At 46.7% G+C, this 14,727-nt stretch overlaps 1 protein-coding gene across 1 annotated transcript in view; it reads left to right on the forward strand.

Moving 5' to 3' along the window:
- The window catches only part of LOC107189022 (B-cell receptor CD22-like), a 39,747-nt gene that overhangs the window by 12,048 nt on the left and 12,972 nt on the right, over positions 1-14,727 (forward strand). The window contains exons 2-4 of the mRNA XM_015577451.1: positions 1,048-1,231; positions 1,804-1,939; positions 4,622-4,830. Coding sequence (XP_015432937.1) covers positions 1,048-1,231; positions 1,804-1,939; positions 4,622-4,830 — 529 coding nt within the window. The remainder of the gene's footprint in view (positions 1-1,047; positions 1,232-1,803; positions 1,940-4,621; positions 4,831-14,727) is intronic.

Raw genomic sequence — 14,727 nt, forward strand, 5'->3', positions numbered from 1 at the left:
GAGAGTCGGCCAGGGATTACGGAAACTCGTTAACCGGTTAATGGCTTTAAATGACGAACGACGAGATTTTTCCGGGGGTAAACCGGTGGTGGGATGGAGCGGGGAGGGAATCCGAACGGCGTGATCCAGTTTAGCAGCGGCGCACAGATAATGTACAAGCGGTATTATAACGGTGTGGCCTCGATAACCCATCAGCCGAGAGGGAAGGAGGTGAAAACTGGCCTCTAAAATAGGGGGTTGTAGAGGTAGGGGGTGAACGCGGAGTGGTAGGAGGCGGATAGATTATATGGGCACCGTGGAGGATCGATCCTTGAATTACGGCCACATTATGACTGCGAAACTTGCTAAGGCCGCACTTTCCTACCGACAGCGAATTAATCTACGAGAAAGAAGAGATGAGCAGCGCGGCGGCTCCGAGGCTCGAACCCCCGGAAGCCGATGATTCATTTCGAAGGGAACGCGAACGCTTCGACGAGAACAGATCGAGGTGGAGGAGACGATGAAAACGAGAGGGAAGCCAGGGTAGGGAGAATTCCGGTAACGAGGTACGATCGACGTCCCTTCATTCGTCGATTAAAGCGATCGCTCAAAACGCTGACACACACCGGTCATCTGTTGCCGAATCCGTTTGCTGCCACTTCAAGTCCCGAATGTTCGGTTCAAACCTATTGCCTGACGCTTCAAGTTTTCCCGTTGTTTATTTCAATTTATTGTTGCCCCGTAAACTCCGAAAAGAACACCCTAAATCGAAGGTCTCACGAAAACCTCGAGTAAAGAGAGAATAAGAGAGAATAAGAAAACCTTCGACGGCGAGAGGAAATTGTCCAGGTCAGCAACGAAGCTTTAGCCAAAGCAAACGTGCAACCATGAATGAAAAAAAGGGCCAGGCAAAAGGGACGGTGGTTCGCGGCTGGGGAAAGGTGGAAAACGGAAGGATGGGATTTGGTAGAGCGTACAAGAGATAAAGTGGGTTAAAGGGAGAAGGGTTCGGTCGATTGATTGGCACTGCATGTAACAAGAACTGAACGAGAACCCGAATTGTTTCAGCCAATCGGCATGCACTTGAAGAAGTACGAGTGGGTGGGCTCTCCGGATATCGGCGACTGCTCGCTATGGGTACGCTCGGCGACCCTGGAGTTCGACGACGGACTGTGGCAGTGCCAGGTCACAGCCAGTGACTTCACAACGCAAGACGCGTTGGCATCCGAGCCGGCGAGGCTGGTCGTCAGGGGTAAGTTCTAATAAAATAAAAATAATTTTTGTGCACGAAACAGTCGATAATAAGTAGACTGCGGATTTTATGCATTTATAGCCTATAGGGCTTTGTGCAATACAACAAAGAACAAAACTTTCATCGGATCCAACGAGTTTTCTACTTTATTTTGAACCCAATGAGATGCTTCAGAGGGCAAATAAATTTCTACGATTGCTCCTATCTTTATAAATTCCTTCGGAAACTTTTATTTTGCATAAAAATCCGCAGTCTAATTGATAAGATAAGACTCGATAAGTCTTGATTACGCTTAAACTTTAAACGGTGGAATTTTTCGTTGGAAATGTGTATCTACGGGCGTAATTGAAATCAGGCGTTGACGAGTGTACTCGACAAACATAGAGACAAAGTTATTCAGAATGTTAATTTCTACAAGATATTCAAAAATCATCAGAATCAGTGAGGAAGTAGTTCTTCGACAAATTGACCGTAATCAGAAATGATCGTCATCGGATAAACGAATACTTTCGCGGTATCCAACCGCGGTAGAATCGACCGAAATTAACCTTCGCCTAATTTTCTCGTTCCAGTTAGTCCTAGGCGACCGCAGATAGAGTACGCGGATCGTCTAATTCTACCCGGCAGCAACGTGACAGCCCGAGCAGGTGAGATCGCTACGCTCACTTGCAGAGCGCGGTATGGGAATCCTTCGCCTCTAATTAAATGGTTCGTAATCGTTGCACCGTAGACACCGTACTACTTACCGTTCACCGCCGACCCCTTTCGCACCGGCCTACCCGTTTTCCCCCAACCACCCATGCGAAATTCACTTGAAAATGAAGGAGGAGGCTGTCGATCGATTCCATCGGATCGAGCTTCCGCGGGCTCGCCTCCGGTGTGGTTCGATTCGACGCCACTCTTTGTCGTGTTTGTTCGAATTTTTCGCTCGCAACCGACGCGAAGATAACCGAGGGGAATCGAACTTGGGGAGAACTAAGTGTATCTCGCTGGGGCGTTGTGTTTTCCGGTAACAGGGTTGCTTTTTAAAGAAACGTTTCAATGCGTCTAGATTGCGTGGTTCTCTCTCTATCCCTCTTTCTACTCGAAGTTCAATCAACTCAGAGAAACGGTGCTCCTTTTCAGGATTCATTCGATTAGCCCCCCCCCCCCCTCCAGGTTCTCCGAGTTGATTTCGTCCCGCCGACTTTCTACAACTTAATTCCAGGCAGTGTATTTCGCGCCTCCCAGTTGGAAGAACGAGCTTTCCCGGTGATCGAACGATTACCGCTGTAATTACTCCGAGTTTCCCGAGATCGAACGGAGCGTCTCGAGCTAAATATCCTCCTCCCGACCGACCATCCCTCGACAAGTAAAACCGGAGGTAGAGGGCTACACGCAGGAAACGTGAAATAGGGATTGCTAATCTAATTTTTAAATTCAATCCTCTGGTCGCTGGAGGCCAGCGCGATGGAAGGGAAACGAGTGGCTTTATGAATCGTAACTGCAGATTTAACGAACAGCAAAAAGAAACGAAGAGGAGAGATAGCTCGGTATTATTCTGAAAGTGGCAGAACCTCTGGACTCGTAACCATCCAACCAGCCTTCGCCAATACATGCACAGACCCCTCCTCGTTTGTTCGAGGCCCCGCCCCGGTTAGTTTTCCCCTCGCGAACATCCCCAGGCCCCTAATGCACCTTGTGGATCTTCTCCGATGGTAGCGGCACGGCTCTGTTCGACTGCCCCTATGAATAATCATGATCCACTCTCGGGGCTGGAGGTATCTATGTAGGCGAAGTTAAGGAGCTACAGGATTTTCCCGCGCTCCCGAGGCGTAGAAATAACAGAAAGCTCGACGGCGACGGATCGAAACGTGGATCATAACCGGCTCGAGGGGCCACGGCGTTCAAGATGATAAGCTACGCCGAGGAGGGAGAGAACGTTAATTAATTTATAGGCGAACGGAAAACCAGCCGCTTCGGTTCGGCCGAGAAACTTTGACTCGTCCCGGAAAGTTAGCGGGGGTAGCGACTCGGGGCGCGTGCCGGAGCAACCCCGCGGAATTTCGAGGGAAACTCGTTTCCCACACCATCGCCTACGTGTGGGGATCCCCTATCCTACCTGTCGCCTGTGAATCGACTTAATTGACGTTGCCGAGAGTGTGAATACGCGTCGAGCAGTTTGATCGCGTAGCTAAACTGCATCGAGAACTCGGGAATCTCTGCGGAGCTTCCGGGATTATATCGTGCGTTTATTAGTAACACGAAGAGATTTCTGATTTCCTGACGTCGCACAGTAGTCCAGAATGAACATTTAATTGTTAGTCATTTATTACTTCGCTGATAAGTTTTAGTGCAGCAACGCTATCTTCCTTTCTTCTAATTCTTAATAATTACCAATTTAATAAATAAATACACTGCTGTATGCAGGGAACTCTCCTCTATTTTTCAAGTTTAAAATGAACTTTCTAGAGATTTTGTTTTCACGTAATACGTCATTTTCCGAATTTTTGAGATTTCTGATACGAAACGCTCTAAGTTCGTGCATTAATCCATGGAACAAACCTTGATGGTTAATAAATCAATTTTATTTTTTTATTTTAACATAAAAGAAATTTGTGTTTGACCACTCAAACTAAATTTTAATTCTTGACCACTGTGCCCCGAGATTATTCCATCGATCCTCCTTTCCTTCTATTCGAGAATGTTCTTTTTTCATCGGAATAAACAGCTCCCGTAACCCCAGATGATCGTACACACGCGTCGTTATTTATTGCGATAATCCGTGCCCGCGAAACGGACGCAATCTGTGCAGTAAATAATCCCGGGTAAATGGATCCCGCCGTTTCTGTACAGACACGTATCGGTGAGAGCCGCGTCGAGGGTAAAGTTTATGGTGCCTGGAATGCACGCCTCCTCCTGCGGTCGCGTCGCCCTGGCTCCATTGACTCGCGGAGCCTCGATTTCGGGGCTAGAAAATCGCAATTCCCTCGCGACTCGTGCTACAACGTGACTCCTCCCTCCCCCCCCCCCCCCCCCGGGGGGGGGGGAACAACGAAATCTCCACTTTAGAACTCGAGATACTCTGAGATTCCCAAGTGGAGAGGCAAACCTCTCGGGGTGATTACCCGCTCCAATCTTTGGTTTCGCAACGAAGCCGAAGCACGAGAAGGGAAAACAGTTGGGACAAGGATAGACGTAACTAAAGAGAGGAATAGAGAGAGAGAGTTAGGGTGATAGTTTGCGTAGGTGAAGGGGGAACGGAGTGTAAGTCGAAGAAGAAGATTTAAGGGTGGGGGCGAGAGCGCGCGAGGGGTCGGTGTCCGTGGGATTTCAGCCCGTGCGGAGGTTGTTACAGAAACGGCCATTGGAAATGCAAATTTATCGGGGTGGGGGTGAAATTCCGCGCAGGTACGTGGGCGAGACCGAGCTGAGGACTCTGAGGCCTCAGGTAAACTCAACGGAGATAGATAATCCCCGGACTTGGGCGACGTACAGCATCTGCGAGATTATGGCGGAACGGTCACGTTACGGACAGCCGATTAGGTGCGTCGCGATTCATCCGGCGTACGCGAACCCGACCATGTCCTCCAGCACGGAAGTGAGATTCGACGTACGATGTGAGTATACACTGTTTTCTTTATTTTTCTTTCTATTCTTAGTGTTTACAGTTTGTACGTTATTTCGTAATATAATCTTTAGTCTCGATATTTTATTATTGTCAACGTATGGAGGATGTATATAGCAACCAAGAACCCGTCATATGGAAGCCACCGATCGAACGTCGACGACAGTCTGTCCGTGGACGATATTGAAAGCAAATATTTTTCTATCGGTTTGGCATTTTAACGGGAAAACGATCGTGGCCCGGCCGAGCAACGGGGATTAAGATCAGGCGAAATTAATTCCGGGAACTAGTTTAACAGACGATATATTGGGAGAGAGTTAGAACGGATCGTACCCGGAGGGTTTTAGCATAAACGGGATTTAAGTTTACCGTAAAGCGTCCCTTTATATTATACGTACGTCCTATAACGTTCCAGCGGCGCTTAATACTAATACGGATCATGGAACGGATTAATATTTAAGAATAACCGTCGTGAAAACACCCCCACTCGTCGAGGAAAAGAGATTCCGTTGGATAATAGTCGAGCAGCCAACTTTTTGCCCGTGGCCCCCGCGTCGGTGCGTTGCTTCAGCTTCTTTTTTAACGAGATTCTTGACGATGGAAACAATTTTCCCGGTAGAAGCGCGCAAGTAATTCCGGGATATCGGGCGGAGTTCGATCGCACGGTTGCCGGAATGCATCGAATTTGTTTGAATTGCGACGCGCGCGCGCGCGCGCTCCGAACGAAGCTAAGGCGAAGAGTGAAATTAAAATCACGCTGCCGTGGCTTTTGCTCGGGTAGGAGAACGGGGAAAAAAGGATTATTCCTTTCAGTATGGTTACGGAACGTTCTTTCCTTATTTGAGTGATCAGGCGAGTTACAATATCACGGAATACTAGTGCAAGGAATTAAACATTACTGTGTTTGTATGAATGAAGTCGTATAATTCATGTCATTTATCTTCTCGTCTTTACATCGTTCTTCTTACGTCTTCTGATATATTTATTATACCGTCGTAGGTACATATTAATAAACAAGCTTAAATTTAGAAAGCTTAATTATAGGTTAATTTTTAACCCTCTACAGCCTGAATTTTCTTCGTGACTATAACAAAATTTATACAACGTAAGACCAACAAATATTAACCTCTAAACACAAATTAACAATGAATTTAAAATTTTCAAAGATTCCATTATTACTCCGATATCTCGGCAAAAAGTTAATTAAACCAAAGAAATATCGATATATCGGTACTTGATTACAAAGTCACATGGAGCTATAATGCAAATTATCAGTACTATATTTTTATACCTGATGTGACTGTCCGACTAATCACGTATCAACGACGTTAATAACGCGTGAAACAAATGTTACTCACGGATCTGTGCAGTTAGGAACGTATTTACCGGTACCTACACGGTTATTTGCCGCGTAAAAACGCGGAAGAACGTTGGAGCAACAAATAAATCGGTGTTAACGACAGCCAGACAGGAAAGCTGCGTGTGCAGGGGCGAGCTGACCTCAACCACCCCTCCCCTCGCTGCCAACGAGCTCGGAACTACCCCCACCGTGCAGCAATTTAACTCTGTACACACGCCGCTAACCGCAAGCCCTCATCAATCTCCCTCAAAATGCCGCGTCCTGACATCCTGCTTTTCGACCTTATCGACAATTCGAGCTCCGCTGCATCGTTCGACGATTTTGAATCGGTTTTTGCGAAACACCGGTTCCGCGGGGGCAACAGTGACTGATGGCCAGCGAATCTGTTCGAGCCGCTCGAAAACCGTCGTTCCTCCTCTGGCTCACGGGGTAATCCAGAAAGATATCCCCTTGCTCGCTGAAAATCAACTTAATCGACAGAGTCATCGACCGGGAAACGAGGATATAAACGTTGTGTCCTGGTGGAATCGTAAAAAAAAAAGAAGAACCGGGAACAGAAGTACGGAAAAAGTTACGCGACGACCGGCAGATAATAAAAACCCGCGACGCTTGTGTTTTAGTGTTCCCAGCGAGGAAGAGTACGTAAACAACCGTTTTATAGTTTACACATTTCCCAGATTATCACGTTGGCAATTGGACTAGTTTATCCAGTTTATCAATAATTATAATTCCTCATCCGTTTGATCTATCAGTGGAAACTAACACAGTGGATAGAATCATGAATAATTCTACCCCTTTTCCTCTTTCGCAGCAGACTCAAAGTGGGTTATTTAATCTCAACAAACGGTTCATTTGTAATGAATCGCAGAGTCGATTGGGCGATCACAATTTTTAGTAAAATTTTTCCTTCTACCTACCCCGTGGAAATCTATCCCATGAAATCTCGATCGAACCCCATTCCCAGGACGATTCTCGCGGGATTGCCACGTTCTGGACGCGATTTACAAGTATTACGGATGAAAAACCGCAGGGGTGGCGACTGATCGCGTGTATTGATTAGGGGGGATTAGCCGGCTGGGACTTTTCCGACGCAAATTGAAAAGTTCGCCCAGGACCTGGAGATGCATTCGGATGTCGCGTCGACCCGAACCCCCGTCCCCACGGGAATTTCGAATCGTCCCGTCGTCGTGTCTCCACCCTCTTGCTCCTTGACTCCACCACCGCTCCTCGTCACCGTTCCGTGTTCTCAACACCCGACGTTTACTTTGCCGCAACGGCTGCCTGCACTCCGTTGATACACTCCTCAACCGGTGAGCAACCGATGCGAATGGATTGTCGACTGTTTGCTGCTGTTTCGAACTGTCTGCCCTTCAATTTCTGGATGGTTCTTACGGGAGAAACTTAGAGATAAAAGGGTTGCCCCGAGAGGCGAGGTCACGCGTCGCTTCCGAGAATCTTTTCAGTCGTTTCTGCAATAAAATAAAGTCGAGTGTGGACGGGTGGGAATAAGAGATTGTATAAACGGGTGTACTAAAAGGTAGACACACAACAAGTAATAATAAATAGACTGAGGATTTTTATGCAAATATGAAACCATGGGCGTAGCCAGGTTATCAGTCGGGGTGGGGGCAAAAATATTAACACATCGAATGCCACAGTGGAAAAGGCTGTACGTAGCCAGACATTTTAACACCCAATTGTTATTTCAGTAGTATCTGAACAAACTTGCGAGTCACTGTATATGAGAACGACAGATAATTCTACTTTCATCTAACAGACTAACCCGAAATCATGCACTCTACCATCTGTTAAGCATCCACATCTACAACACACACCCAAACCTTGCATTCCTCGCTCTCGAACTGCACAACATTCCTAGAAATTCCAATCACCCGGTACCCAGCCTAAACAGTCCCACGAAACGAAACAGGACGTCATTCGCACTTCCCTCTTGGAAACCTCTCTCGCTCAGCTACAATCATACCCACGACCGATCTACACTGCATTCGGTCACATACTCCAACCTATACCACACTCGTTCACATATCACAGTAATGTGTGCATTTTTGTGGTCGTAAATGAGACTAGAATTTTCCATACGAGTGTGCACAGTACAGATTGAAATACTTTCTACGGTCTTTTAGCTAACGAGGTCGTTCCACTTTGGAAACTTCATTAGAACGGCGGCTAACGACATCAACGATCATCGATTAAAGCTTCGACCGTCCCATATTCCACAAACCTTAGATTTTCCATGTTCTTTTGTCTCGGCTCGTAATACAGTAAATCCTTGATGAGTGTTCGAAGACTCCTAGGCACTGACAAGGAGACGTCCCCAGGTGTAATGCTGACTTTTTAATCAGATTTAGCAAATTGATAGAGCTTGAAATTCTGAAGCCAATGATATTTGTCTCAGCCGCACACGGCCATTCAATATCGAGGAGCCTTCAAACACTGATCGAGGATTTACTGTATACAGTAACGCTCGGAACATTGTATTAACGTCCATCGGGAATTTCTCTCCGGGACACAGACAGTCGTAAACGAAGTTCGTTGAAAAGTCACGTTTTTTCCGGGGGGCCGAGGATTGAGGAACGGATCGGTCGAATTTATGCACAGCGGATGTGCAGGCTTCCGAACGTGCAGCTGACGCGGAGGAGAGTCCAACCGGCGAATTCGTTGAACCGTATTCCTGGTGGGTCTTTGGGTAAACTTCAAACACCTCTGTTTTTGCCGGCGACTGTGACCATGGATCGAACAAAAGGGGCGGGGGGTGAAAGGGCAGGGGTTGAGTGAGGGAGAATACCCGGGAGAAACAAGGAAACACGTTTCGAGGGCGTAGTAACGAACATTTTGCATCTATTGTGTCGCGCAGCGGGAATTTCTGTTTCAACGTTTCCCGAGAATTTTTCATCGCGCCGTCGTACGCGCGCGCGCACCCACCACGCTCTCTTTAATTAAGCCACGGCGCGTGCACAAATTCGTTAATTAACTTTTATCCGGAGTATCGTCTAAAACCATGTTGTACGCCCTTACTGGAATACACGGGACACAATAGCAACGTTGACACGGTGTGACAAGTATTTAAATACGTCGACGAGTATATGTATATTTGTCGGTTACATGAGATTCCGTCGCTTTCACTGATTTTCCAACAGCAAATTTTCCACCCGAAACGGTACAATCGAGACCCAAATGAAAAGTTCCTTCGAGTGAACCCTCGATGAGTGTTCGAAGGCTCCTCGCCACTGAAGATTAAATATTTCCTGAACTAATAGTCACATGTGGCTGAAACAAATATTATTGGTCTCGGAATTCCAATCTCTATCACTGTGCTAAACTTCATTAACCTCTTAGCTGTGAGTGACGAGTATACTCATCATGAAGAAATAGCAATTTCTTTACGTAACAACAAGTATACGCGTCATGTAAAAGAAATAATTACCATTTGTAGGTAAGGAGACACAGCTAGGAGGTTAAAAAGTCAGCGTTACACCTGGGAAAACCTGTCCTTGGTACAGACGAGAAGTCTTCGAACACTAACCGAGGATGTACTGTACATCCAGAAACAGGAATCCCAACGTAACGAGGACGTTGGACAGTCTGCTGCTGCGCTAGCTCGATCGGACATTTCTCCTGTCCGCGTTACGGGGAAATTTATCGGCCGCCCCGCGACCCGTCGTCGTCGTCCCGCTACGCGATAATGAATTTGTTTCGATCAACGTTGCGCTCGTTTGCCCGTAATTTACTGGCACCGATGCCGATCGAATATTCATGAAGCATTGTCCGAAAACGAATACCCGGGGCTTGCGAAATTTATTGAAAACTCCAAGAGAGAGAGACTGACGCGATTTATGCACCGAGGGCACGTAGTTTTCGAATGTACAGCTGGGGGTTGGATGTTTCGCCACCACCCCCTGCCCACCTGCAGTCTTCGGTAAACTTCAAAACGGCCGCTCTGATAATAACGTTGTAGTTCGTGAGCCCCCCCCCATGGATCGACCGTACCTGAATACGAAATTTTTTTGTACCATCCCCTTTTTCCCCCCGATCGATATTCCGTCGCGCATCCGTTTCATTCTGGTCTCTCGTACCGTTTCGTTCGGTTCCGTTCCGGAGTATTGGGCCGTCGATAATCAAATTCGTTGGGAATCACGGCGTGGCCCGCACGCACGCCACACGGAAGAGCAAAACACGTCGACTACCGTGTCACTCGCATTAATTTAATATGATACGAGCAATTGATCCGGGCTCCCCAGTTATTACTGTTTCGAGGTCGGTTCCGCGTTTTCTATTCCCCGGGCGTAAATATTCCCCCAGCGAGATCCCCGAGCCGAGGGGAAATTATTCGCTAATAAAATCGACGACGACGAGGTCGCGAACGGTAATATCGGGATGGAAATAGTGAACCGTATAAGCGCTGGGGACGAGTCAAGCTGTTGAATCATGGAAAACTATATCACTGTACTTAAACTCGAAATTATCTCGTGATCCTTCGGATTCCAGAAGATATGCAGCTCGATTATTGTCGCGGCGCGTCGCATTGAAAGTACCGTGGTTCATGCAGCTGTCGCTACTCTGACACGTTGATTGGCACAGTGAAAAAGGCCGTGCCTAGCCAGACACGGCTTTACTTCGTTTTTTAAGTCATAAATCGTCGACAGTATACAGGATTGCCTATATAAAACGATCCACTTGAATGTCTTCATAACTTTTGTCGATATTAAAAAATGTTTCAGACAAAAGTTAAATGGTATAGGGGGCATACTTTCTGATGTAACTTTTTCTATATGAACGCTTAGAATTGTCCATTTAGGTGTTAATGTATAAAGTTTTGAGATATATCTTATATTTATGTAGGAAACTGCAAGTAACATCAAGGTGCATTAAAAAATATACGATTACATTTAAAAAAAACAAAGTTGACCTCCATATTGTCTCTATACATCCACATATCAAACAGTGTGCTCCTTGTTATCATTAAACTTTTGTCTGAAACATTTCCCAATATCGTCAATACTTTCGGAGATATTCGAGTGGGTCGATTCAATCGGAGCACCCTGTACACGTCCAGTCAATAAAGGCTGTTGGTCTTGTGTACCGTGATATTAATTTTACGCAACCATTTTGCAAGGATATTTAAATAATCCAGTCCCTTGTGCAACGTGTCACCTATATCTGTGTAACGTGGCAATCAACGTGTTAATTAACAATTTCCTATAAAATTGCTACGTTCTTACGCAAAATTAATATTCAAACAAGCCCCGTTCAGGGGAAACTGTGATCGATCGTTGAAAAGTTCGGAGAATCGATTGCATACACTGTTACCGGCCGAAGAATCGATCGCAAAAAAGGATTGCAAAAATAAAAGCGCAGCAGTGACGATCCAAAGATGTCAATCACGCCGCGTTGACGAGCAACGGCGCGTGCGAAGCCCGTGGAATGGAATTCGTCGACGGAATGAAATAGAAACAAACGTGAACGAAAGTGGGGATTGGGGTTTCGAAACAGCTGGCGGAGGTTCTGCCGCGGAGAAACACGCTGTGCAACCACACAAATAGGGCCGTCCAGTTGGCCGAATAGGCGGGAAGAGTATCGCCCAGAGGATCACCCAGACCCCGCAAGCGTGCGCGCGACTTGCTACAAAATGCCGACAGCTACGGTAAAAAAGGGTAATAAAGGGAAAAGGAAGAACAGAAACAAGTATACGGTGGACGAAACAGAGAGAAAGAGAGAGTGCAACTGAAATTGTGAATGGGTCAGCGAGTGTTCGTTCGCGCGTATTTCGAAATCATTGTTACGTGAAATGAACAGCTGCGCAAGCTACCCGCACTGCCCATAGAAACGACGATTCGATTCGGGCGCATCCCGCGCCCCGACGGCCGACTTTTTCATCGTTCACCTCCGACCCCAACTCTCGGCTTGAATTTCGACTTTCCGCGTTCGCACCTGAAACACTCGCCCACAGATTCAAAGAAAAGCTAATTCCTCGACCGAGATTTTTCAGACGATTCCCTTCTGAATATACAGGGTGTAACAAAAATGTTGTCCGACTCGTAAATGGGGCACTCGGGGGTGAATTGGAACAAGTTTTTCCTTAGCAATAATGTATCTGAGTCAGTGATCTACCGCGGGAACTCAGCTGGCAAACTCGCGCTCTGATTGGTCGGGGTTTTTCGTTAATATCTCTGGAACGAAGCCTCAGATTACATTGCTAAAGAAAAACTTGTTCCAATTCACCCGCTGAGTGCCCCATTTCCTGGTCGGACAACATTTTTGTTACACCCTGTATATGTTTTATCCTCCTGGTAAAACCTACTCACGTTCGACGATATTTTCCTCGGGACGGATCGAGTAAACCCTCGCTTCGTGCGTTGGTGGTTTTATCGTACGGCTGTGTGTCTGTCTGTTGGTTGGCTGTTTCTACTTGCACGCTATTTCCCAACGAAAGAATAATGGCTGCTTTTCCGATCGTTGGAACGAACACACCGAGGAACGAGTATTTTTTACCGACAGACAGACAACGTCATTACCGATCACGGAATCCATCCCTCTCGTCTCACGGAAGGATTTCGTTTCTTCTTTGCGCTAGGGAAGACGATTAGGGAACAGGATGGGTCTTCGATGTTTCTCTCTAGTTCGTGTTCGATCGACCGATCGAAGAATCCTACCAAGAACCACCCGTTGGTCTTCTAAGAGAAATAGGGAAACGTTTGATCGTTCCAGGAGCTTCGTGGCGGTCGTTGATCCGAGAGACAAAAGAAATAATTACTGTTGGAAGCAAGTTAGCCCGGTTGTGCCCCTGGCTCGGAGCGCGAGTTGCGACAAGGGTAAGACGCACGGGGGATGATGAGCTTCCACGGTCGTCAGCTACACTGTTCTCTCTTTGCCAGTCGCGTAATCGTATTTTCCAAGTCTGAATGGAAGCTTGTTATTTTTGCCCACTCGGGAAATAGGTCGGGGTTGAAATTATTAATTAATACAATTTGGATCTGTGCTCCAACATTAATTAACCGTCATTTGTGACGTTTCTCGGCGGTCGGGACGCAGTTTCATTCGTTTAAATCAACGGGAAGAGCCCGAGGTCGAGGGTAGCCGGGGGGAGGAAGGGAGGGGCAGGAATAATTGCGTATTAACACGGTAAATTGTTTTCCACGCCCGACCACCACGGATCGAGACTTTTGTTTCAACCATGGACCGGAACTAAAATCAAGCACCGACTTCTCGCGAAACTTTTCGTATCCACGATGCGATTCCACTGAGCGACTATTTAACCATGTAAATTGCTTTCTGCTAAAGCAGCGTGGTTAATACGTCATTTCGACGGACATCAGAGTCGAGCCACATTACGTTCAGATCGGTTAACCGACTCAATGGAACTCGTACGTGGCCCGCTACGATGGCCAGTTGCATAATGGTCCGGAATCAAAATCTAACTGTTCAGGTGCTCGAAAAGAAATTTCTTTTATCTTCCAAGAAACTCATATCGACTTACTATTATAATTATATTAGATAAATTTTTCGAACAATTAATTAATAAGATCGAAACTTCCATCTACCGGATATTGCGAGAAAAAGCTTGTATTTTTCTTTATTTATATAATAACGACTAATAATTGTGTTATATAACATATAATAATATAAGTAAAATAATAATATGCGCTGTCAAATGTTTATACCGAACCACTGCGAGTCGTCTTTCCGTTCGTAATTGTTCCGAACACAAAACCAGCACGCAAGCTGCGTCATAAACGTGCATTTGTCGAGCGACATTAATCAAACGATGGGACACGCGATTCTCAGCCCGGCCGTGGAACGTTCGTGAAAGAGAAAGAAAAAAATCGAACGATTCGAACCGCATTCATCGAGCCACGGGCTCGCGACGATGTATTATTCCGGGGGAACGTTGCAAGCTCCGATCTTTCATCGCGGAGGGCCAATTAACTTCTTTTGTCGGGCACGAACGGTTAATCGATCGCTGTTGAATTCGTCGATTAATTATTCTCCGTGGGAACAAAAAGAACTCCGTTGGCCGACGATTTTTCCAGGCGGGGCGCGCGCATCGATTAACCAAGCGGACCGGAATCGGCTCCGATATAGATTCCACCCAGGTTTCCGGTTCCTCTTCCGTTGGGAAAACAGCCGTGGGATTAACCGCGCTCGCGTGCTCGCAGGTGTAATTGAATTTTTTCGCGAGCCACGCGGGCTAACTAATTATTTCTGACAAGGAATAACGAAATACCTCGGAGGCGACCGGCCTCGACTCTGATTCATTATTTCGTGCCTCGAATCCACGCGGGTTTCGCGTCGTGTCGCTTCGCTTCGGTATACGCCCGCGTGTGCTCTATTGTTTTCCATTCCATTATCGGTTTCCCGATCGTTGTTTCTTTCTTCTTTTCGTTTTTCACTCTGCTCCCGATACAGAGAGAACCAGTATAGTCTTTGTTTCGAGCGGGTGTACGAGGCGGCAGCCGACCGGAATCGATCGAATCGTGTCACAGTCGCATCGGTTCGGCCCCCGAACTGGAG

Source organism: Dufourea novaeangliae, unplaced genomic scaffold (assembly GCF_001272555.1).
Source record: "Dufourea novaeangliae isolate 0120121106 unplaced genomic scaffold, ASM127255v1 scaffold125, whole genome shotgun sequence".
NCBI lineage: Eukaryota > Metazoa > Arthropoda > Insecta > Hymenoptera > Halictidae > Dufourea > Dufourea novaeangliae.